General features: G+C 37.3%; 1 protein-coding gene across 5 annotated transcripts in view; it reads right to left on the bottom strand.

The window, feature by feature from the left end:
* The window catches only part of GABRG2 (gamma-aminobutyric acid type A receptor subunit gamma2), a gene marked incomplete at both ends in the record, with an annotated part of 65369 nt that overhangs the window by 26016 nt on the left and 13392 nt on the right, over nt 1-25961 (bottom strand). For 3 of the 5 annotated variants that reach the window (XM_080627022.1, XM_080627023.1, XM_080627025.1), the window contains 5 exons: nt 8689-8826; nt 9524-9606; nt 12153-12373; nt 13340-13407; nt 15009-15144. In XM_080627022.1, coding sequence (XP_080483148.1) covers nt 8689-8826; nt 9524-9606; nt 12153-12373; nt 13340-13381 — 484 coding nt within the window. Of the gene's footprint in view, nt 1-8688; nt 8827-9523; nt 9607-12152; nt 12374-13339; nt 13408-15008; nt 15158-25961 lie in introns of those variants that run through there. The other 2 variants (XM_080627021.1, XM_080627024.1) reach the window with 2 other exon arrangements.

Raw genomic sequence — 25961 nt, 5'->3', positions numbered from 1 at the left:
ACCAAGGGAAAAAAACTCTGAAAGAAATTAGCTTAAAGTCATTGCACTACAAATGTGAGGGTTTAACACAAAAAGGGTCTAGAAATAAAATATCAGTGAGGAATGTTGTGCTGTGCTATGCTATGCTGTGTTGTGCTGATCAATGAACAGGTTGCACAGATTACCTTGTGACTCTGTACCTGAAAGGCTGAAGTGCTCAGGAACCCTCCAATTTATCACAGGATTGCTTGATGTTAAATTATTTAAACCACACAATAAATCATGTATTTATTTAAATTGAGACTTTAAACATACTTAATCACTATGAAGAAAAATCTTTAAAAAAATGCTTAATATTCAGAGCTTTTTTAATGCTAAAATTATTGTGAATATGCATTATTCTGTAAGCCGTTGTGTTTAATCCTTTGAATCAAAGATCTTGCCACAGTTCATTGTAAATAGGTCTAGCTCCAGTGGCAAAGAGTGGAATTACAGTGATTTTTCTTTTGTGATATTGTGTCAGTTTCTGTGAAAATCAGTCAGTAGATGGAGAGTCATTATTTCATTACCAAACAGGAATTAAGAAAGGGAGTTGGGATGTTAATATGCTTTGTGTCTCAAAGACTCATCAGCACTCGTGAAAATATATTCATAGGAGCATTAGGGGCGCCACAAAAATTTGTATGCTAGTTATTTACAGGAAAAGTCTTAAGAGATAGACTCACTCTGTTAATCTGCTGGTTTTAATCCTAAAATGAAAAGCATTCAAAATGATGGTTTTTCTTTATTCTTAAATAATTTAAATTATGTAAAAGACCTAATTATTTTATTGATATGAAAGTAATAAATGTTATTTCTTAAAGCCACTGTTGTCTTATATCCACAAAACCATATTTACTACAAAACCAAGCATTTAATATATGTGCTTTTGCAATTACCATGCATTAGGTTCAGTGCAAATGCTTGTAAGATTCCACATTATCCCTTATTATCTGGTTACTTGTATATTAATCCTTTTTATCTTTACCTGACCTTTCTAAAGCTCATTTTAAACTATAGGAAGCTATGCTTTCAGATATGGCAAAGCTACAGAAAGACAAACTCGGGAAAATAAATTTGGCCCTCAAGAGTGTCTGTTCAATTGGGAAGACTCTTGAGAGGGTAGATTGAGAGAGGTTTCAGGCCCCAACAACCCTTTTCTTCAGGGCCAGTCATGATTTCACTTTGGTGGGCTGACTCAGTTGACATTGAGTCTAGGAAAGACTGAGAGTAAAAAAGGGATGAATTACTGTCACTGGAATTTTAAGCAAGCCTTTAACCCATCTCAAAAGACAAAATATAATATTCAAAGGGCCTTTCAACTCTTTATGTGTTTAGTTAGAGGCAGGTAAATTTGAATGCCTAAACCTGAAGCTACACAGATACAAACCTGAACAGAAAAGTTAGATTCTTTCAATCTCAAAGAATTTTAAAATTTTAAACATACTGATTTCACAGGAATAGTGGTTTTTTTTCCCCTGCCTATTAAACCATACCGATCTAGCCCATCACTGTAAAAGAGCTAGTGAAGCTGAGGAACTTTTGTTCTCTGGATGTGTTTTGCATTAACTCCAGAGCTGTGATGGCCCCTCAGTCCTCAGTCAAGCTTTGTGACTACTGCCATGGCTTGGCAGTTTTCACTGCTTACATAAGCTCTTTACAAGGAGTCTTACAGCACCTAATAACGTTATGGAAGGGCCACTACGCTTGCCACATAAACTGGAAAGATCCTTTTTATTGCTTATAACCGAGGATGGGACAGAAAAACAGGTCAAAACTAGCTATTAATTACATTTATTACTTGGATCCATGGGCTTTCTTGTTGGATATGTCATTTGTGTTAAATTCTCTGCTCCTCGGCCTATACTGTCAAGGTGGCATGAATTTTCCTATTACTGTGCTGTCACAGGAATGGGTCCATAGATATTTCAAAAACAACTATAGATCAGATGTTGAAAAGAGGCATTTAGGTGAATAAAGGAAGTGGGAAGGCAGCTGTACAGGTTTTCTCAGGTCTTTTGAGATGCTGCCAAGGGCTGAAACAGCCAGTACAGAAGAGTCCTGAATACCTGAAGTCCTGCCCAGTCATTTCAGGAGAGGCCTCTGTCCCTCTTGTCTGCAACTCATTGTCTAGTTTCTCAGGAGCTTTCAGCTTGTCCCTATCATCTTGTCTGCCTCACAGGGATTATATAAGGATAAATGGGTTTTGCAGTTCTGGAAAAATGTACATACTTTTGTAGATCTTGGATGTCTGCATGACAGGGAGGAACCAAAAAGCCTGCTTACCGAATTAGCTCATTTATGCAGTCGTGTGAATTCATCTGTAAAGGCGCATTTGCCACACAATTAACCAACTTGGATGAGAAAGTGTAGAGTATACAACAGGTATGGGAGGGATGGAATTGTACTACAACTTTACTCTTTGAAGACATAATACTGAACTGTAGACTAATTATTTTCAGTGAACAAACTTTTCAACAGTTACAATTCTAGCAAACTTCCATTAATTGTTATGGTTTGATGAATGATTGAGCAGATACTCATATCTGGGTTGAGAAAATATTGTTATTCATATTCCATAAATGTGTTTTATTCATTATCCTTCAAAAAAAATATGCACAAGTAGTTACCTTAGCCTGGTTTTATTCCCTGACAGCAATATCAAACTATTGTAAACTACAACCATAAAAAAAAAATCCTTCTATTGCTCGCAGAATTGTGAGCCTTCATAATGGTGGTATATGAAAATTAAGTAACTAAGCCCTCTTGTATTTTCTTTCAAATACTGATGTGTTCGATACAGTAACGTTAAACTGTGGCTTATGTGAGTTAAAATAAATGAGAGTTTAAAAGGGGGTGAAAGAATAGTTTATAAGCAAAATTACTCCCTGGTGCTCTCTTTCTGGACAAGTGACAAGAATTTTATGTTGGGAGTAATATTTCAAGGAATAGCTGTTCAGATATTTTAGGGTTATCATAAGGCTATTTGCTGAGAGGTGAGAATTTCCTTTGAAACAGCAAACATAAAAATAGGCCTTTCAGTCCGTTGTGTCTGCCTACTGCTTAAATGTTTCACAATCCTACAGAGACAGTATTCTTTTAACAAGTTTGTTTAAGGTAATAATTTAATATACATTTTCAAAAAAACAAGAATATTGAGATAAGTTCTCTCATAAACTGTGAAGACAATAATGCTACACAGAACAATTTAATACTAGTTTGGACTTTCTGACTTAAAGCTTATGTCATCATTTGCTCCTCTTCAAAGTGGATACAAAGTATGTTTAAATTTTGCCAAAAGCAAAATGCTGGTACTAGTAGTGTCTTGTACCTATTCACTAGATTAAAATCTTCGGACAGGGAATGTTTTCAGTTCTCAGGGGGAACTCCCTAACAATGCCATAGGCTATAATCAGCTTGTGCTAGCACCTGGAGCTGTATTATGAGGATGTCAGGGGTTTCTAGTCATAGTGGCAATCTGCCTATGGCCGTTTTTTAATGTCAGGACTATTTCCCAACACAGATCTTCAAATATAGTGTGCACCTGTCGCATCATGCTTTGACTTAATAAATAAGCATAGGGAGAAGACTTCTGAGGGTTTTGAGCATTGTAGAACCTCTGGGAACTGCACGCCTTCCAACGGTTCAGTTCATTATGATACAGCATTAACCCATAGAAGTCTGCAGATACATTCTCCTCCACAAAATAATAGCCTTGACCACATTTTCCTGATAAACCAGAAACCAGACCCAGATCTATTTATGTGGTTTAATAGATGCATAGGAAGATAAATATTTAATTGCCAATTTGATGCTGTTTATCAGTTATGAGCAATACACTCTCTGCTGCACAGTTCCGATTAGCTCTGTAAAACACAGAACAGGAAGAAAATAAAAAGGAATTTACAGATATTGGCTCACCCGTCGCATGGATCCTGTGTAGCTTGTTGAATCGTTATATATTGATTAGTTTTATAGTGCCTTTGTATCTAATTAAAAATTCAGGACAGGATGTTGGAATAAGAAATAGGCAATGTCATGTCTAAAAATGGAACTACCCAGTTAAAAAAAATGAACTGGGAATACCAGAAGCTCCATCTGTCCTGAATAATTACACGTTCACAAAATGGTTTGCATAGTACAGTATTTTGTACATGCTAAAACAGTGGAATAGTGAGTAGAAATGCAGTCTGTGCAGTAATTTTGTGAAATCCATGGGAACTTCTTGATGGACAGAGTTTCAAGATCTAAGGTAGTCCATTCCTCCTGGTCTGAGATACGCTCTAATAAGAAATCTGACTTCAAGGTTTCTGCAGTCTCCCTAAATATTATGTGGCAGTGCTGATTATTGTTGTGGTTTAAACCCAGGGTGTTTGTTTTAATTCTTTGATCACCAATTATATTTTCTTCCAGACTGGTTCCATACTTCCAAATGTTTTCATAGAGCATGTTTTCTAAACCCTTTACTTATTATACTCTCCTGCACTCCTCTGTCTTTCTTAAAATGTTGCACGTAAAAGTGAACTTTTTTAATAAACCATTTGACATTAGTTTTTCAGAGTAGGACAGTGGATTTTTCTCCCTAGTTTACACACAACACTGATTAATGCATCCCAGAAAAGGTGGGTTTGGGTTTGTTTGGGATTTTTTGCAACAGTATCACATTCTCTGTCCGTGTGTACTTAGGGACTACTGTAGTCCCCAGAATTTTTTACACAACTGCTGATCTGTTTATATTTGTGCTCTTGCTTATTTCCTTCCTACAATCTTTTCCTCTTTATTTGAAGTAACATACACTTGTAAACTGAGATAGGTTTAAGATTTATTGTATTATTAAGTATGTCTCTAATCTCTGCTGAAACAGTCCATATCAGTCATTTATTAAGAAGCTACCATTTCTCTTGTGTGACCTTTCTGCTCATAGTAAAAGGCCCCATTCACTGAATGATAGCGAGGCTCTCAAATAAAAGAGGGATGAACTAATGGCAAAGTCTAGAGACTTTTTGCCAACTCCTAAAACTTGGATGGATGCTGCTATGAGTAGTCCTTATAAAAAAATTATCAGATTTACAAAATCCTACTGGATTAGTAGATAATGCCTATCTGGGACATGTTGCACTTTGGGAACAGGAAAATATGAAAATTCCAAAATTTTTAATGTAGCAGTTTATATAACTCAGATTATATTATGTCTTAATATGCACTTTATTGCAAATTATCTGAACTAAACCACTGCTCTTTATGCAGCAGTTTGTAGTGAAAAATCAAATATGTATGTGTAATATCTTATTAAACATACAGACTATTCAGTCATCTTACTGAAATGAAACGTTCATAGGGCAGAAGGTTGAGAGTTAACTCTTTTAAGACCCCACTGTTAACCAGCTGTGGACTTCGTTAGCTCTGTAAACTCTTAGTGCTTGGTCTGTGACTTCTGAAGAAAATGAGAGTCACATTTGAATGTTGAGTTTGGAGAGAAGCAAGCTGAAAATTCAGGATGACTCTCTTCAGATAAGAAATGGTTAGCACGGTTTGTGATAGTCCAGTTGCTTTTTTCTGTTGTTATTGGGATTTTCTAAATTATAAGGGACTGAATTCCCACATCTGTCCCTTTCAGTTAGTCTTGTTTCTGCAACGCATGCAAGGGAAGAGCAGCAGATAAATGTAGTTACTTCAGCAAGTTCCTCAAATCTTATGAAGCTCATACTCAAACAGTCCTTGTCGTTCTCTACCCATAACTCAGCCCAGATCTCAAATGTACGTTAATATTCTCATGCTATGGCATGACAGGAAAAAAGGTAACAGAGATTGTAATAAGTAAGTCTCAGCCATCCTTCATGATTCTCTTCTCTCCTCCAGTCACGAAGTAAGCATAGCTCTCGAAGACTAGTATATGTTAGTCACTGGAGGGCATGAAGCTGAAAACAAGAATTTGTTTTGAAATGGAGTAAATGAATATATGAAAAGTTAGCTCCAGTTTCAAATGCCTTAACACTATTCCCAAGCTCTTTCTGTCTGTAGCTGTTCAATGTCATATTCTCTAATTCTGCCTTCTTGTGTTTAGGTTTCTCTGTTTTCTGTTGTCATCTAAATTTACTTTTGGGGAAGAGTTTTGGAAGTACAGTCCTCTTTCCAGCATCTTGTGAATCTTCCGATTGCCTCCTCCAGTATACCTTGGCTCATTGGCATTTAGTCATTAATTGGTACCTAAATCCTATTGTATATAGCACTGCAATTAGTTGCGTAAAGTCTCAAGACTTCTTTTAGCAGTATAGGCATTCAAACATTTAACTTGTGTACTCAGGCTGCACATCAGTTGCTAATGAATTTGTAAGCTTGGAATTTTTTTCTTTTCTTGTGGGAAACTGTTGAAAATGCGTGCATGTAAGAGAGTAATAATAGGTAGAGTATGGGTCTGGCTGAGGAATAGTGGACTTAATGCAGTTTCCAGCATGCGAGTAAGGCACTTAAGTAGAACAATAAACACTCTTTAGGCTCTGCCAGCTTTAGCAAAATATTTATAGTAGACAGACCAGATTTGTGACAGTCCCTATTTTGTTGTGGTTGTTTTTTTCCGACTTTCTAATTATTTAGGTACTGCACCTAAATCAAAATCAAATCCAATTTTCTGCATACGTATGATCATAAAAACAAAAGGAGCAAGGGGAATCAAACGTAAGATAACTGCAGCAGAAGAAATGTATACACAAGACATTTTCCCAAGGTTGTGTACTCAGCAGGTCTTTGAAAGCAGCTCAGCAAGCTGAGTAGCTTTCACAAGCATTTCTTCTTGGAATCTAGTGATGGCTGGAGTGACTCTTTGTTACTTTAAAGTGCATGCTAGTTGCTAGTTACTTTTTCCTAAGGCAAATTAAAAGGGTTGGTGTGTGTCATCAGATTAAAAACTAACGATGCAATGTAATGGTAGTACTCCAGGTGAGCACTACGAGCTTGAATGGCTGAAAAAAGAAAAGGTTTTCTTTGCATGGGAAAGTATCTTTTTACTTTCTGTGTTTTACTGTTTATTTCCCAGTATATGCTTTTGGTTCACCAGTGCAAGCGGCGCTGAATCAGTGGATCTGTAGCTTGTAATATGTTAAGATTTTATTACTTTCTACCTCCAGCCCCCCCCAGAAAAGAAAAAAGTTTATTAGAGAATGGCTCAAGCAGAAAAGAAAAAGAGCAAATAAAAGAAACTTGAATTAAGGCTGAAATAAAGTTAGTTTTCAACCTGAGCACATTGAGACCTTTGGCCACACTAGGGTACACTGCTGTCTTTTGTGCTTTGCCTATTCAGGAGCAGTCTGAGGTGAGATGTATTGCTGTTTATATTTCTGCTTTGAGAGCAATTCCACCATGCCATGTGTAATGATGGTTATTAGCAGCTACAGCTTGCACACACACTGCTCTCTTTTCTTTTGCACCTTTATTATTTTTTTCCTGGGAAAATGAGGAAGGTCATATGTTTTCTTGAGCATCTGACTAAATATCTTCCTCAGCTAAAATGGCAGAAGATGCTATAAGGCAAATGTGGCTACAGTTGTGAGGCTTCATTCCGTTTTTGCCCTGCTCATAAGACTAGACATGTAATTTGTGCTTAATGTCTGGTGATTCAGGAGTTGGAATTTGAATTCATTCTCAGCCCCTTTGTTTGCACCCTGGTGTAATGCACAGTGGGTTTCTCTCCTCCCTAGCGTGTCTCACTTCCCATTTGAATAGAACAACAGTGCTGACCTTTTGGAAATAAAAGGGATGGGGATATTTCTTCATATTTCTTAAGATATTTCTTAAGTCTGAATTAACACAGATGTCTGAATTTAAATCAATATATTTGCCAGAAAAGGAAAATAAGGTAAAAATCAAAAGTAACCAGAAAAGGAAACTGCTTTCCTTTCAGTGATCTTTTTGAAAGGGAAAAACCAAAGACAAATATATCATGCACATACAATATTAGTATTTCCTCTTTGCATTCTTTCTCATACTCACTGATTTTTTTTCCACTGAAAAATAAAACAATATGTGTGTCTAGAAGTATGTATTTTCCTGCTTAGTTAGAACTGTTAAAAAATCACTATTTTTATTAAATGTTGAGTACTTGCTCATTTATCACTTTAAATCCCATTACTTGTTTCCAAGGAGACAGAAATATGCAGGAAAATCATCTGAGAGTGATTTGTAAGGCTGCTGTCTTTAATGAGACTTAATGTGCCCTGTTTTGAGGAACAAAATAAACTTGGATCTGCTGTAGTAAAGAGGTTGGGACTTTGTATTTTATTTCTGTGCAGACCTACTTTTTGCAACTAGAAGCTGGAAGGGGGTTGTAAAATATTCAGATCAGTATCACGTTCTCATTTAGTGGCTCAGCTGTGCTGTTTTCTACACTGAAACAGGATAGGAAGTTCCCTTGCCTACATACCCCTTGCAGTAGTAGCTTTCTCCTGACAGTTTTAGGTATTACTTGAGGGACAAGAATGGACAGTAAACAACTTATTTTTCTTGTAGTGTGGTGTTCTTCAGAAATACTAAAGCCTGGATGGTTCCGTAGGTATTAAAAAGCCTGTAATTGTTCAGTGAAGTGCCAGTGTTAACTTCTAAACTTCTAAATACCTTTTTCTTTCTGTTAATGAAATCCAAAATTAATCTTAAACATAAGCAGGTCAGTTGTCTTACCTGAAGTAGTCTTCACGACCTCAGTTGTATTTCTTAATCCTGTAAAGGAGAACTGGTAAAGCCTCCAGGATCTGGTGTCCCCCACCTCCACTGAGCTGCGCTTCCATTGGTAAATGATCTCTTCCCTTGGGTAGCCGTCTTATTGCAATGGAAAATACAGAATGCTTTGGTTTATAGTCATTGCTAGGGTTATGGTGCACTTTGGGGAGTAAAAACACTATTTTCCAGTTCTGGAAAAAACTAGAGAAGCTTATTGCAAGTAAATTATAGATATGTTTTTCTCAAGTTACTTAGTAGTGCCTTTTAATGTTACATTTTATTTTATTTATATATAAATCAAAATAGCACTTGAGATAATTTTTTCTACTTTTGTGGACCAAGTAGGATGCAATTCTGCCTATCCTTCAATTATGGAAAAAAAGCCTGCAGCTGGACCAGGAATTCATACCTTGAGCTGTTTGCAAAATGTCAAACTTTTGACTCAAACTATTGCAATAGTAAAACACTCATACGGAGAGAGAAAGCAACAGGCCATGAGACTTTGATTCTGATAGTAAATATTTCTACTGTTATGCTAAGTTATTATCGTAAATGAATCACATGGGTTCCAGAAATTATTATATTTTTCTGTATAGCATTCCTCAGTTGTATTTGTGAACATACATGATACATGCACTTGAAAATAAGGTCAAAATAAAACTGAAAACCATTGGTCTATGTCTAGTTAAAAAGATAATTCTCACTGACTTCTAGTATGTAAATATAAATAATATAAATTTATAGTAAGTTTTTCACAGTGGGTAAAAAAAGGGATATTTCTAAGCATGTTACTTACAGCTTGAAAATTCCAAGGGGCAGGAATGGGCATCCATTGGGAAGTTGTGTAACTGTAGCTGACACTCAGCATCAATTGTCAGCCTGAGGAGAAAGAGATCAGGATATACAGAATGCACTTGAGAAGTTTGTCCTGAAAGCTACATCATGGCAAGCAAAACAAGATGCAAAACAATATATATATATATTTAAAGCAAAAATAAACCATTGATAGGTATGTATTAATTTGGATATTCCAAGCATAGGAAGACATCATGGTTACTGATAAGCAGTGTTTGATTTTTGTTACATAGGCCCTAATCATCTGCTTTCTGGACTGTGTGTTAGAATAAGGTACTAAAGTTCTGTTCCTATGCATCTCAAATAGCAGCATTACTCATGACTAGCAAATCCATAAGTAAATATACAGGTCATCTCACAAGCAGTGACAAATCTCTGTGTCACAACACGCCATAATGCACCAGAGAAATGTATCTTACATGATAAAAATTCTATTTTAGAAATGATGGATGAGAGTCTAAATTTAGACATCTGCATCCAAGACAGCCATCTAGACTACACTCATAGCTAGTGGAAAGGTGCTCTGAGGATGTACTTAATTTCATTCCAAAATAAGATATTTAAATCAAAGAAGAATGTATCGAAAGGTGTTTCTCTCCACTGAATATCAGGAGCGCCTCCATGATAACTCAAGTGGTGTAGGTGATCAAGTAGAGATATGTACTTTTAGAAATCCAAAATTAGATGACATTGTGTCCCTTCATGGGCCAGCTAAAAACTCAACTGTTTGTCATTCACTCCCTTAATTGTTGCTAGACTATACATAGCTCCAGCCCTGCCATGAGCTGCATGGTACTTGCCCTTTGGAAAGGATGGAAGAGGTGGGATGAGAGAGGAAAAAAGGGAAAGGAGAAAAAAACCCAATTTTGTTGGCTCGTGGCGAATGTCCACCAGGATCCCCAGGTCAGATTTGACTCCAGATGAACTTTGGCTTCTCTAACCCTGTCCCTCAGCGCTTGGTCAGCATCTTTGCTTTCTTCCTGGGTCACCCTGTTCCTGCTTCCACCTCTACATTTTCTTTTCACATTTGCTAACTTTGCTTCATTTCCTTCTGGTCAGGAGGGACTGTTCTTGAGCTTAGGGGGAAGTGATGGAAAAAAATCAGCCAGCTCTTCTGCAGCCCTTTTCTATCCAGGACAGAATCCTAGATCTCTGCTGATACTATCAAATCTTACTTCTGGATTAATCCAGGTTAAATCCTTACTGGTGCTTGCCCAGACTCACTAGAACTAAGTATAGATTAATAACAGATAACTGTTTCCGTCAGATGTATCTTTTTCTAATGAGAGAAACTGAGGGGGTTGAAGAGAAAGGTAATGAAATTCAAAGAAACAGTAGTGGAGCTAAGTCCAAATTTAACATTTCAAAAGCAGATGTAGGATCTTCTTTATCAGACTGACTTTGATTTGCACTGGTTTTCAGCTCCAATAGTTCTCTTATCTCTTGTGGAGATGCAGTGTGTAATGAATCTAAAATAACTATGAAATAAAACTCCTTTTTGTAATTCAGATAGTTGCAGCAATAAAAGGTTGTCTTAACCAAAGCTTCAGATCTGTTCATTAAAATTATGATGAGTATACTTTTCTTCAAAACTTAATTCTTAGCACCCAATACAGCAAAAGTGGAAAAAACCAGTGGAAAAAATGCAGTCTGGAAGTCAGATGGCCTTATGTCTCACAGCTTCAATTCTATCCTGTGATTTAGAATTTTCAATTCTCTTGAATAAATGCTGCTCTTACCTACATTTTACATAGTTCTAAATACTGGATTACATGTCAGAAAAAGTAAAAAGCTCAGGATTTTCACATTTAGGAAGTATCTTATGGTCATTGGGAGTATGACATTTGAGTTGTTACATATTGCATATGTTACACTTAAATGTAGGGATATGCATAACTTCATCATTGAAAAGATAGGGTTTAAAAGCAATCTGTCTCAAAAGGAAATCTGTACATGTGACTGAGGAATCCACACATGAGCATATCTAGTTCAGATTCATGAAGATTTTAGTGGGACAGAGCATATCTGTTGGGTTTGGGTGAAACCTTAAATGACCAATGCTGAAATGATAGTCCTTATTCATAAGATAATTGAGGAATTAAATGCTTTTGCAGGGTGGAGCTTCATCTAGCTAAATTGTAATTAATTCAGAATAAGAGGCCTTTGATGTATATAATACCTCCTTTTAAACTGTTTACTGAAGTCAAGGATATTTTGAATTCACCGGTTTAGCCCAGTAAAAAGATAAAAGGAAATATGGATAGTGGCAAACACTAAAACATACCTGAAAAGGAAGATGAATTACTATAATAATGCTTACATTCATTTTAGTACAGGAGTGTGACTATTGTGGAGCAAGACGGTACTATCTAGAGGAAGAAAGAAAACTCTTTACCAATATAAAATGAATTGCATGCCAATAATATCTTCTAAATATTTCCCTTTTTCAGGATCGTATGTATAAGTAAATAAGAAAAAAACCCAGGGTTAATGTTAAATGACCCAAACTCAAAGGACCTTTCCCTTTGACTTTCCCTAGAGAAACTGAAATTAAAGTCAGGTGTAAATACCTCAATGTGTACAGCACTCTGCCGTCGTTCCAGATCCTGAGCATCCTATTAGGAGTTGTTATCCAATGAGCGTCAGCTTTCTTGGAATTTCGGAAAAATGTGTCTGGTATCCAGATCTTCCCAACCATGTTGCTGTTTAATCGGAGCACTTTTATAGTGCTGTTGAACTTCAGACGTCTGTCATACCACGTTTGGGCGAAAAATATATCAATTGTATATTCCTGTTGTGTTAACCAGAAATACTGGTTTATAACATAGCGCTCAGCATTTCACATAACTCCTGATATGCATTCCTTAATTTCATATAAAAAAAATGAACTAAGTTGATACTAGAACTAGTAATAGTTTTTGGTCAATTTGTAAGGGCGTGGTTTACCAAAGCTTATTATTTAAAATCAAGTCATTCTGTTATTTTCCCACTGACAGGTGGAACTAAGATGTAATTGGGTAGTATATGCACCTTTCTGATCCTGTGTTCCCACACCTCAACTCATACCTGATCAGGTTAGAGGACAATTATTTATTCCCTTGGATCTAGGAAAGAAAAATTTGAGCTTCCTTTGCTGCCTTCGTTGCCTGTGCCCCCCAGTTAATATCAAAAGTGGTCAAGCCTCGCATTCCCTGACACCACTGGATAGCCAGAGCTGCAAATGTAGTTGTAGAATGGAAAAGAGCAATCTGAGGTTTGTTTCTACACATAAACCCATCAAGAATGAAGCAGGCATTGTGATAAGGCTAGACCGCTTTCCCTCACCTGTATGAAGATATAATTGCATTTTTTGTTGGAACTGTGGAAAGAAGAGAGGAGAGAAGAGGATCTAGGCTTTTCTTTTTCTCTCTTGGTGCTTTTTTCTTTTTATTTCAGGAGTGCTAATATCACTGGTAAATGGTTTTTCTTATTTTGCAGCAATCTGGAAGCTCAGTTTTACAGGAGTTAAGCTGTCACATAAAAGTGTGAGGATATGTTAAAACTGTATTTATTACATTTTTCAGCATAGAGCTTAGTTTCCTTGTCTTGTAGAAATTCATAGCTCATATAGTCCTCACATCCATAATAATAATGAGATTTTTAAAATAATATAGGTATAGCGCAATGGTAAAACTAATGGAACCTTTGTAATGTCAAAAATGATGGAGGCTTTCTAACAAAGTGAACATTGTAGGAAAACTGGCAATCATTTACCTACCATATTGATAGCATTCACTGGCCCAATGCTATTGACGTACATGTCAGTGTGAATTACTGTCGGTTTAACTGTAAGAGAAACAAGAAGAATCAGTAACATGAGTGAAGGTCAAAATAAACTACATGAAAGTCAAACACAAGTAGAAATTTACTATAGTATTGCTGTTGTGTGTTGCCTCACATTTAAATGTACAGTGATGTCTCCAGTTTGAAATTATTTAGAAAAAAATTGAGACAAATTCTTAGATGGTTTATTCTCTCTGAACAAATTCACTTATTTAAGAATTAATACTGAAACCAGTGTTGTAATTTTTGAGTGCATTGTATCTGACTGAGAGTATGTGTATTTTGTAGCAGGTCACAGAAACACCACTGACAAAACACCATCAACATAAGCAAACTTGTTCTTCTTAGCATCTCATGCATCACTCGTTTTACAGCATAATGTCACATACAGCATAACTGCTGGTGCCTGCAGAGATAGCTGTAGGTAAGCAACAATTTCATGAGCCCAAAGCAAAAAATAACACTCAAGGCTCTGAAACAGGAAGAAAGAACTGTTGTTAGATCAGTTTATTTTGATATTATTCTTATACACCTTAACATAAACATGATTGTTTTTTTCCCAGATTCTTTTATGAATGCTTAATTCCTTTCTATTCTCGAAAATCTTGGATAGGGAGGGTAAGACAAGTTCCTCTGCTAATTTACACTATATGCATACATTGAAGGTTAAATATTCATGTAATCCCTCACTGTGAAAAATACCTTAGTTAATAAGCTTCCATAAATTTGTTAGAAACTGCTTCCTTCATTGACCTTGTTGCTCTCTGCTTCCCTTGCTTTCCTCTGCCTGCCTCATCCATGAATTCTCATTGCTTTTCTGTATAATCTGATTACTCCTGTATCCTTTTCTACAGAGGTATTTTCTGCCTGTTCTGTGCACACATGGGGCCTCCTCAAGCTGACTTGCAGCAACTCAGAGATTTATTACTTTGAGCTCCCTCAGTAATCAGTGGAGAGGAAGATTCCTGCAAAAGGTGATTCTGTCAAATAAGACCTCTGTTAAGAGCCTAAGCTTGGGCTATAAACTTATATTGACTGTGGTGGAAATCTAGGGAGGTTGGTGTGCTTGACAGCAGTTTTCTTCTGTGAACCTCTTCCTCTGTGCCCCATTCCATAGTCGCTTCTTGCCCTGCTGTGCAAGTAAGGTCTCATGCAACATCAAACAGTACAGATCTGCTGCTTTTAGGGGCTATGTCTGTGTCCATCACAGCATGCAATGATCAGGCTCACTTTGGCTTTCCTTTCCGTATATTATTTGTGATTTTCTAACACCCTCATTAGGTATACAAAGAAGACAAAGACTTGCTTTTTCTTTCCCCAAAAGTTAAATTTCGAACTTCTATGAAGGTGCATTGTTACAAGCAGCCTGATTCAGCAAATTACAACAGTCTTATTGGAAGGTCTCAGGATAGATTTAGCAATATTAATTTACATCAGCTTCCAAAATCATGACTACTTTTCATGCCACTGATGTCTTGTCACATTTTAATTTGTTTTCATAACTACTGTGAATGGATTCTGCTTCCTGTGTAGCATAACACAGGATGAAATTTCTTTCTCATCAGTGATTATTTAAAAGTGGTCTAAAAAGAAACCAAACATACCTCCTATGTCAGGCCTCAGCTTGTTGTCATATCCTTCCAGCAAGCCATTTAAAATAAGAGTGACATCACTCTCATGGACCTTGGGAGTCAAAACCCAAGTCTTATTTGAAGTGTAATCTTCATAATCATCATCTCCCTTTTGGGTGGAACTGTTAAAGAAATAAAAATGAAGAAATGGGAAGCCTTGAAAAGTATGAATTTGTACGCAACTCTCTTTGGAGACAATACACACGTATCAGGTTTTATAGGAACACATAAAACACTGAAAGATTGTCTGCATTATAAAAGGAGACAGACTGACAGTAAAGATGTCACATAACAGCTGAGGTTACAGTTCACTTTAGCAACATTTCCTTTTAGTACAGTTCAGATCATATTCTGTGTATTTGAAGGAACGTCAGTGTTTATCACCTTTTGTATGCCTATTTTTTCTCTCACTGACTCAGGTGGGACTTGTTATGAAACAAATCTAATTGTCACTTTGCTTATGCAAATCTCCAGCAAAATATGGCATAGTATATACACAGTGCTGTTGCATTACTTCTCTTTGAGGGAACTATTTGATGCAACACATTACTGACAAGACCAATAATTAGATTCATTGCAACAAACTGTCACACAGCTTTTCTTCACTCTGATGAACTTGAGTTTATTGTGCATTTGGAAAGTGCAGCACAAATTTTTGCCAATGGTATTCATTTTCACTGTCTACCGGGGTTTTCTTTTCTGCTACTAAGCAGTGTGACAGCAGATCTAGTGTAATTCAACCTGCTTAGCACAGTAAAAAGAGCAAGAATCAGAAATATGTAGACTAGCCTTAATGGATATTTTCTTTTCTCAAAATCTGTGCTTCAGTTCTAGAGGAGAAAATAGAAACTACTTTAGAATATGACATCATTAGATATTTTCATTTCAGAATGTCAGTGGTAATCAGCTGAATGGTGCTAGGCAACTGTAAGTTTTTTGCATAACATGCCAGTGCCCTTCTTTCCTGACCTGCTTCTGTGGCAAAGTTTGAACACTGTTGGATATGAAAAGTATTAATGATGCTACAAATGTCTTAAGCTGCTGTGTGGAGTTTGGGTCAAAAGCAGAAAATGTAGGTATTTTCCTATTTCAGCCAGAATCTGTACGAAATTGAGAGAGAACACCGAGAAGTCGATTCTCATGGGGGCTGGAACTCGTGCTTGCCACACAAGATTGAAAGCAAACACAGCTGACCATGGTCATGGGTGCATTAGTAAAGGGATAACTGGTCCCAGAGTCTCATAGAGCCATTCTGTTCACATGGATCTCTGCTCAGCTGAGGTCTTTCCCACCCCTCCCTACAGTGCTACGTCCTGCTTATAGCTACCTAGAGCAGATGGCCTGAAGGCTTTTGGTGGGCATTTGGGAGCTGTAAGCCAACTGCACAAATACAACTTAACTATGAAAGAGGCTTTAGAATCTTTCTTCCGTATGGGCACATAGGGAAAGCCTAACAGGAAAGAGCCACAATACATCTGTGGCTCTCTCTATAGGATTCTGCTTCCCAGGAGGTGGTGAAAGTACAGTGAAATTTGAAGCAGCCTGAGACTGCACATATGGTTGTAGCAACTAGGAATGTATAGTATGAGTGAGAGCGCCAGTCTTGCATTGTGTTGCATGGAGTTAAGCTGGGAAGCTGCTAGTGAATCTAGGCTATCTATGCGTTCATTACATATACTGAGTGCCACTGCCTGCAGCCTCCAGGCACCACCTCACCCACCCGTGCCAGCAATGTGCAGCTGGGAGCTTCAGCTTCCCAGATCAAGAATAGGCAACCCAACCTCCTCCCTCTGGCTACACAGGCCTGAAACTGTAGTGCTTTACTGGCAATCAAAAGCGGAGTTTTAATTGGCAATGTGCTTTGTAGTATTCTGCTGGTACTACAAGCAGGCCAGGATAATTAAATTGGTAGGGAAATTTGTTTATCCAGCTGTCTGGAGTTCAAAGTTCTAATTGTAGTTCAAAGGAACATAACTGAAGCAAGGTTGTCCCTCCTGAAGGAAAGGAAATCCTTCTAAATAAAGTCTTTGTGAACAGAAGGCTCTAGATTATGTTTTCAGTCTATACAAAGTGAATGAAAAAATCCAACTTAATGTATAAAAAGCCATACTCCTGGTTTATAACCAATTAAACATCTATTCTCCAAAAAGAATAATTTTTCTGAATGGGAAAGAACAAGTAAATCAAATACATTGTTTCACAACGGCAATGTGTTTCTGAATATTGATGTGATGAGAAAGCTTCAAAAGCCAGACAGCTATTTAGTAGAGCCTGGTGTAATGGACAGTGCAAGGTTAAAAGATGAAGAAGCATGTTTGTCTAGGACTTGTCTCAAATCTAGAACAACCTTACAGAGCAGCAGCCCGCAGTCACTAAAACTTCCTTTTTTCTCTCTTGGTAATTATTTGTAGGAAAGAAATAGCTATTTGTCTGCTCATCTGCCATTTCAAGCCATTTTCGCACTGCAAATCTCAAAAACCAGCAAATGCTTTATGAGATCAGTGTGAGAGACAGGAGAGGAAACATAGCCAAAGTGATGAGTGAAAAAGGCCACTGAATTCCATTTTTTATCTGAATTCCAAGTGGATCATAAGTTAGCATGGGTATCCAATTGTCTAAATGTCTGTGTAAAACTGCATACCAGCCGGAACAATCAGAAGCATTTCCCTATCCAGATGAGCAGGGCTTTAGCTGTGCAATGCCATTAATACTAATGAAAATTACAATGACAAAGCCCTTTTCATCTCCTTGAGACTTTCAGATCAGTTCTTCTGATTATATGGCCTAAATTTTGCAAGTGCTTTTCATGTCTAGAACAAATTTGATAAAGCCCGGATTATACTCAAATGCATATTGAAATCTGTTTTTATTATGACTGCTAGAAGTTTTCAGATCTAGCAATATAAGTATACAACCTATTTGCAGATTCCAGCATAATTTTTTGAAAGGTAATGTTTCAGACACTGATAGTTTGAGATATTTCCACTTCTGACATTTAATGCTATCACATGGTGTGTGCAAGACTGCTCTACATAAATCCAGTTTCCCTGTTTGGAAAAGAGAGGGCTTAGGAGGGTCAGAACCCCCACTTGAAACTTCAAGTTTTAGAGAAATTAAAGTTAGAAGGTGCTTTTGGAGGTCCCCTGGTCCAACCCCTACTCAGTTTGCCAGCTAAGCTTCTGAGGTGGCTGTGATTGTTATTATATATATAACCATGCGTGTGCCTAACATTCGGGGGTGTTCTTTGTATATGTCATTACTAGAAATGCATCTTCATAAAGCAGCTAAAGGGCAGGAATCACTACATGCTAATAAGCATTTATTAATTTAGATCAGAAAGCACATTAATTTAGACTACAGGAATATTTGTGAGGGTAACAGCACAAAAGTGAGTCATATTTTAATTTTTTTAAATAAAAATGTGCAAATATCTATGAACTGGTAACTCACTCTACAGTTGCATAACATCTTCATTCTGCCAGTGAGGTTTTTACAATGGTTTTAACTCATGTTTCTTATCTTTCTCACTATAAAATACACATACTAATTCTGCATTAAAGAAGTTGTTACTTGATTTGTAATGTTTATACAGTTCTTTTGAGTGCTCACTGGGGAGGTGTAACTTAAGTGCACAACGTAAATGTTAAGGACTAGGTTATCCAGCGCTTTGCTAGTGCATCTGAAAGTTCTTGGAGCAAGTGTAACCTCTGTGGGCAGAGATGCCTGCTACATGTAGAACTGGTTTCTCCAATCAAGGGTGTCATGATTTAAGCCCAGCTGTAAATCAGAACCACAGAGTCTCTGTCTCACTGCCCCCTTTTCTCCCCCCCGCTCCCGGAGGGATGGGGAGGAGAATCGAAAGAGTGTAACTCCCACGAGTTGAGATAAGAACAGCCCAGTAACTAAGGTATAACACAAACCACTACTGCTACCACCAATAATAATAATGATAAGGAGAATAACAAGGGAAGAGAATACAACCGCTCACTACCCGCCGACCCAGCCTGATCAAGCAGTGATCTAGCCCTTCCGGGTAACTGCCCCCAGTTTATATACTGGGCATGACGTGCTGTGGTATGGAATACCTCTTTGGCTAGTTTGGGTCAGGTGTCCTGTCTCTGCTTCCTCCCGGCTTCCCCTCCTCCCTGGCAGAGCTCATGATTCTCACTCAGAAGGTCCTTGGTCAGACTACACATTACTGAGCAGCAACTAAAAACATCGGTGTTAATCAGCGGTGTTCCTAGTCTGAAAGTCAAAACCACAGCACTGCACCAGCTACTAAGAAGGAGAAAAATGACTGCTACTGCTGAACCCAGGACAAAGGGATAAAGAACTAAGGAAATGATGCCCTATTTAGTTAGCATAGCCTCTTTTATCCTTAGCCCTAAAGACTTTGTTTCTATATTGGAAATATTGTGAAATAGTGTAATATATATACTCCTCAGTCAGTCCCAGAGGATATCTCTGCTGACAAATCGCTTATGCATTAGGGAAATACTTTTTCCCATTTTCTTTCTGAACCTTGTCCAGAAGACATAGAACAGCTGATTAGATAAAGGTTTTGCTAATGTGTTGATACACTATCCTATTAGCAGACCAAACCCATGAAAATGCAGACTACAGGTTGGGAATCCATTCCTCTTTTTAATAGATTTCTTAGGATTTCTTTTTGCGTTTATTCCCATGGGAGTAAGTTTGATACCTGTGTGAAAATAATCTTGAGTTTAGTAAAATTTAACAAATAATTGCATTAATGGTGTTTAGCTGTCTTACATTAAAGGGTGGATTATCCACTTCAAAACAACTGTGTTTCAGTTAATTGCAAACATAAAGTCAGCATTATAACTTCTGATCATCTCTGCTGTTCCATGACAACTTTATATGAGAGACACTCTAACTTCCAGAAGAATCATACATAGGTTTTCTTGGAAAGACACTACCATATGCTGGTAAAGATACACTACACATTATTGAAAATCACAGACAGCAGCAATAATTTTTCAGTTTAAACTAAGAGACAGATTAGGCACATCTTATTTCATTAGTGAGCAATAACTCACAAAGGATATCCCTTTGAAACAAGGTAAATGTTTCCTAATTCACAGGAATATAATTTTTCACAACTTAACTACTGGTAGTAGAAGGGAAATTGTATTCTCTGATGCAAAAACCTGCCATCACTGCTCAGTCTTTCAACATTTACATGTGAGGTCATATATTTAGCTGGCCAAAATCCCTGTAATTCCAGTGACTTTCAATAAAATACTCTAATTTATACCTGCTGTGGCTTTGCCCTTTAACTTTTCTAAATATAGTAGATCAATTTTAACTATTTCCAAGTGTTCTGTGAAGAAACTTCACACAAAGTCAATTATCCCTGCTGGAATGTGCTTCCTATTGCATTTCTTTTTACAAGCTGAATCAGAGTAGGCACGAAGTGCCTAAAGGAAAAGACAAGCAGCAGTACTGTATAGCCAACAACTAATTCATTTACCTCTAATTAAAAACTTAAGCTTATTTGTCAAAAAAAAAAAAAAAAAATCTGACCAATTTCATCTTTTATGCCCAGTAGGCTAAAGAAGCTACAGAGCCTACAGCAAAGATTTAATAAACTACTCACACACGGAGTGAGTCTTCAACTTACAGCACCAGTGTTTTCGACTTCTCAGTGAAGGACTGAAACAAGGCTTGCTATTTTACCTGACGGCACTGTTTAAATTAATGAATAATCAAACTAAGTTAATTCTCTGATGTGCATTAAAAATTACCTTAATATATAGGTCATACATAATTCATTGCAATAATACGGTCACTGTGAGAGAAGGACATATTCCTAGTTCCCACTATGGATACAGTGATGCTGTATGCAGATATGACGTATGAGTATGTAGAGAATAGCACACTTGTAGGAGATTACAGAGTCTGTGGAAATCTAGCTGTGCTTATATTCTCTCTTGTTGACTGCCAATCATGTTTTAAGTAAAGCTATCTCAGTTGAAATAGAAATGTTTTCACAAAGCTGAATGCTGTATTCTGTTCCTCTGTTCATGTTTCTATTCTGTTCATTTTCATTCTTTAAATCCTAAGGTTGTGCCCAGGACCATGCTTCTATCTTTACCAGAAAAAATGGTACCTATTTTCTCCTTTACTACTAAATGTCTATCACAACACTTTTGGGGGGGGAAAGAGGGGATCAGTCACTCATGAGAAGTTCTGTAAAAGGAAATGGATATTATGCTGAGGGATTTGGGCACAGAGCAAGTGTCTTCTTACCCTGCTCCCTCCACCTGGAGCTCTGGTGCTATTGAGACTGCAGTTCTGGTACCTGGATGGAGCTTTGTTGCAGAAAAGCCTCAGGTACTGGATTCACAGTGTTCCCAGAAAAGCTTGTTTCAGGCTTGACAACCAGGAAGTATTAGCTGCGTTTTGGCCACTTGCCATAGTTACCTACCGGGGGAGGCTGAGGAAGTTCACAAGGGGCAGTAAAATAGTAGTTACCTCTACTTAATGGTTTAGGTAGATTGGATTTTAGGTATGTCACCTGTGGAAGATACGTTAGTTTCCTACACAACTGCTACTGCTACAGCTATTCATTCCATGAACTATTCAAATAGTGTAAAGTACTTAAAATCTTGTCACGAAATGATCACTGCTTAAAATCAAAACAAAGCTGAGTTTTTCTGTCATTCCTGAGTCACAGAGGCACTGAAGTGTACAAGAAAATAACTCTTAAAATAATACTACAATTCTCAAAAATAAATCTCTACAGCTGAAACACTAAGGTGAAGTAGGAACTGAGCACACAAGTCTCAAAATGGGTATTCAAGACCCAGAAATCACTAGAGTAGCACAGATGAGTACACAGATGACTTTTCAGTCATCTTTACGGTACATGAAGTCCCTAGATTGCCTGCAATCAAGCAGTCATTTCTGAAAACTATGTCTGCATTGATATTTAAAGGCCAGCCGGATTCCTGTGAACATTTGGAGTGCTTTCCACTGAATGAGATGATACCTGGCAATGCAGCACCTAAGTATCATGCTGTGGATTTTACAAGCTGCCTTCTAGTCATTCAGCAACTCACAGTATCCTCACTGGGGCTTATCAGCCATTTTGAGGGAAGCAGTCCAATTCTTAAATCTCTTCCCTAGACCTCTAAAATATTGCATAGCAATGATGTTTTTGTATTAGTTGCTATAAAACTGTTAATTATAGCTGGCTGGTTTATTTTAGTCATTTCATGTCTTCCCTAAGGCATACACTTACATTAGCTACTGCACCTTATCTCATCATGAATTTTAGCCCTTTGAAGTTACAGTTAAAATATCTGGGTTTGTGAATGTGGCTACAGCAAGTATTTACCTAGAAAGGTTAAAAATGAAAAATTAAACTTGATTTAAGTTTTGTTCCCTTCCTGTCAGGTTGTGTGGGTTTAAAAAAAAAAACAACAAACCCTTTGAAGTGCATTTATTGAGGGCTGCCACTAAACCCTCTGGTTTGTAGTATTTACTGCTTTTTCTAGGTCACTGTACTGAATAATTGTGGTGTAATTTTTGCATTGCACAACTGATTGGATTCAAGACATGAGTAAGCATGAGGATTATTTTCCCTTTCAAAAATAATTCTAGCACCAACAATATGGGCTTATGACCAGTTGTCACCAAAGTTACCAGAAATCAGTGCTAGGAGTCCTGGCAAAGAACCAAAATCTGAAATGTCGTACCCAGTCTAGAATCAGTATCTCCAGCAGGAAGTTGAGGCACATTGGTTAAATTAGTTGGTAAAGGATTTCCATCTTCAGGTCTGTCAGAACAGACCAATGTAACTCACCCAAACTGAATTACACCACAGCATACAACTTGTGGGCAGGGAGAGGAAACATATGCTACCCCCAGAGAGGATAAGAAAATGAAGAGGGATGAACCAAACTGGTATAGTCAGTAAGGAACAAGAGAGATAATTATAGAAACAAGCACACACCATTCATTTTGAACAGCCTGAGCTTCAAGTGCAGCATTTATACTTATGAGAACTCTGAAGGAGTCTAAGATGTGACCAGATAATTCAGATAATCCTCCATAATTTAAGATTATTATTGCAATTTTTTTTTTGAGCTGGAATTTTGTATAAGGATGTTTTCTTACATTTTGTTTGCTAGAGCTAATACAAGCAACTCACACATCTCTTTCTACTGTGGTTAAGGCTACTCATGTTTGTGTCAGGTGAAGGAAAGGATTAGATAGAAAGAAATATAAAAGGGGGGAAGAGTTTCAGGTATTCTGCATTATAGGGTTAGCTCAAGTTGATCTACTTTATTTGAACTTGTCTAGCTGTATCTAATTTTAAAAGGTGTAATCTTGGAATTATGTGAACCTCAGAAGGTTTATTTTTTTATTTACCTTCATTTCCATTTTATTACCCTCCCATCCCTTCTCTCCTTTTTTTTTTTGTTTCACTTAGAACTGTTTTGTGCACCTCTGCATGTGAAATTTAAGGTACATGGGGCATGATTTTTCCCTGTTGCTGTAACTCAGCTCCTGCAGATTTCTGCTAGAGCTGGGAGAGCTCAAGAAAAGGAGTGAACGGCCATTGCTGAAATGTGATCTGACTAGGTCTTTTTTAATGTGACCTCTCTTCATTTTTTTCTGGCTGTGTTTTATTGTATGTAATTTCCATCTGTTACTATCATATGTAATTTCTCTTCCCCAACAAGGTGCATTGCTTTTAGAAAAGATTGCTCTAAAATCTCACTATAAGTTAACAAGAAGTAAAAAGCTTAATTCTGTTCTCAGTAAGATTAGGAAAATGTAGATGCCCTCCAGCCATCTATTTAAACAACATTAGCTCAAAAACCCCAATCCTATTGCTCAATTAGATTTGAAAAATGAAAGGATAAAGATTCTTGTTCTGCAGTACCCTATGAGGTATTCATATTCGTGCCTTTTCTGAATACTTGCACAACATTTTTCTATATTTTGTCAGCAAGGTAATTTCACTTAGAAGGAAATAATTTCTGGAATCAGTCATTCATGACGTAGCCATCTTCTCATAACTATCTGTCAGTGTTTAAAAACAAACACGTGAGGTGCTAGAAAGGTCTCCAGTTTTGGTTACTGAGTAACCCTCCAGAGCATTTTTTTGGGACTTAGAATACCCTTTTTTGTCTCAGATGTGAGCTTTCAAAGTTTAAGTTAAACTGACTATAAATCCTCATTAGAATTAAATCTGTCTGGAAACAGTTTTCATTCTCCTCTTCTGTGTCTCGGTACACGGCAAAGCACTATAATGTGTTCCCAGTGTTGGGCTGGGAGTAAGGAACCTTGAATGCTTACCCCCGTTAAAGGACCAGTGTCCTTCTACTTGCTATCATATGCTAAGTTAGATCATCTTTCCTCGTAAGTGTAAACCATTTTTACAATATAAATAAGCACATAAATGAGCTGGATTATCTGTGTTTGGTGAAGACTAGGTATGATGGTAAACCCTCTCATTACGGAGGAAGAAACAGTCAGTAACCATGCCTTAGGAAATGACACCGCAGTGTGGGGAATCACACTTCCTCACACTTACCAGCAATGTTATAGCCCATATCTTTGATAAGCCAAGTGGGACAGATAAACCCCAAATGATTAGGGAGCCAAACAAAAATAAATTAAAACCAGTCTAGGTTTATTCTGAGTGTATCTTAATTCTTGCTTCTTGCAGATCATGGAAGTATCATTACTAAAATGCTTATTAGACAGAAATGTGTCTTGAAGAAAGAGCTGAATGAACAGAAAATAGTTGCTCAATACACGTCTTTAATTAACTCATCATGAAGCTAATTCATTCACAAAATGAGTGTAAGCAAATGGTGAAATTAAACCAGGGTTTTTGTTGTTGGGTTTTTTTTTAAAAACTGCTTCTGATTTAACTTAGTTTTTAATGCATGGTAACCAATAGTAACCCATGTGTTCCCACTTAAACCAACTTATATCATGCAAGACGCTGTTTGCACTCATGCTCACAAAACAGACTGTGCAGGGGTGGATGTGGAATTTAGTTCTGATAACAGGGTAGATATGTATTACAGTAAGAATATAAGTGGCGTCTCTGTGTCAGCTGAGCAGGCAAATTGTCAACAAGTGTGCTGGAATTTTGCCCACGGAATTTATTTTGATAAAATAGCCTATGTTAATTTTGTTGTGGAATTCTGATGGACTTTTCTTGGTGGTTGGTACTATAGGGATGGTTTCATGGCAGGGACTCAATTTTGTGGGGCACAGAAAAATCCTAGCTTCTGGGTAAGGACTGTCAGCACCTGTGCTGTAATACACACCCAGACAGAGTTATTCAATGGCAGTGTCACCCCATGACTCTATTCCTCTGTGCTACATCCTGTGTTCACTTCTCAAGTGCTCTGCTGTCAAAGTAGGCTTGTGTTTCTTTGCACTACATAATTATGTAATAATGTACTCTTCATAGAGTCACTGCTTGCTACTATTGTCTATAAAAAACTATGATCGTACCATACAAAAGTCAAATGAATTAGCCATAGACACCTGCTTAATTAGAGAAATTGCTGTGGCAGCTAAACCAAGGAAACTAAAGCTGTGGCTGGGTCAGGAAAAGTTCAGAGCCTTGCAAGCTCAGTGCAGAGGTTATGGTCTGTCACTAGCAATGGCAATGCTGTGCTGTGGGGCTGTGTGCTGCACTTTACAAGTGCGCCTTCCAAGGTAAATATTGATGCAAAGCTGCTACATGTTCGTTTCCTATTTATACCCCACTATGACAATCACGTTGGAATACAGTTTCAAAAAGAAAAAACGGGGTGCAGAAGAAGCTGTAAACACATTCTTTGGATATCTATTCCATAGAAAGAAAATCTCACTGTTAAGTATATTCAACTTCTTGTGAAAGAACTTCAAAATATTTTTCTAAAATAC

Source organism: Psittacula echo (genome assembly GCF_963264785.1).
Source record: "Psittacula echo genome assembly, chromosome: 11".
NCBI classification, from domain to species: domain Eukaryota; kingdom Metazoa; phylum Chordata; class Aves; order Psittaciformes; family Psittacidae; genus Psittacula; species Psittacula echo.
The sequence above is the reverse complement of the archived record's forward strand: the minus strand, read 5'-3'. Positions and strand labels throughout refer to the sequence as shown.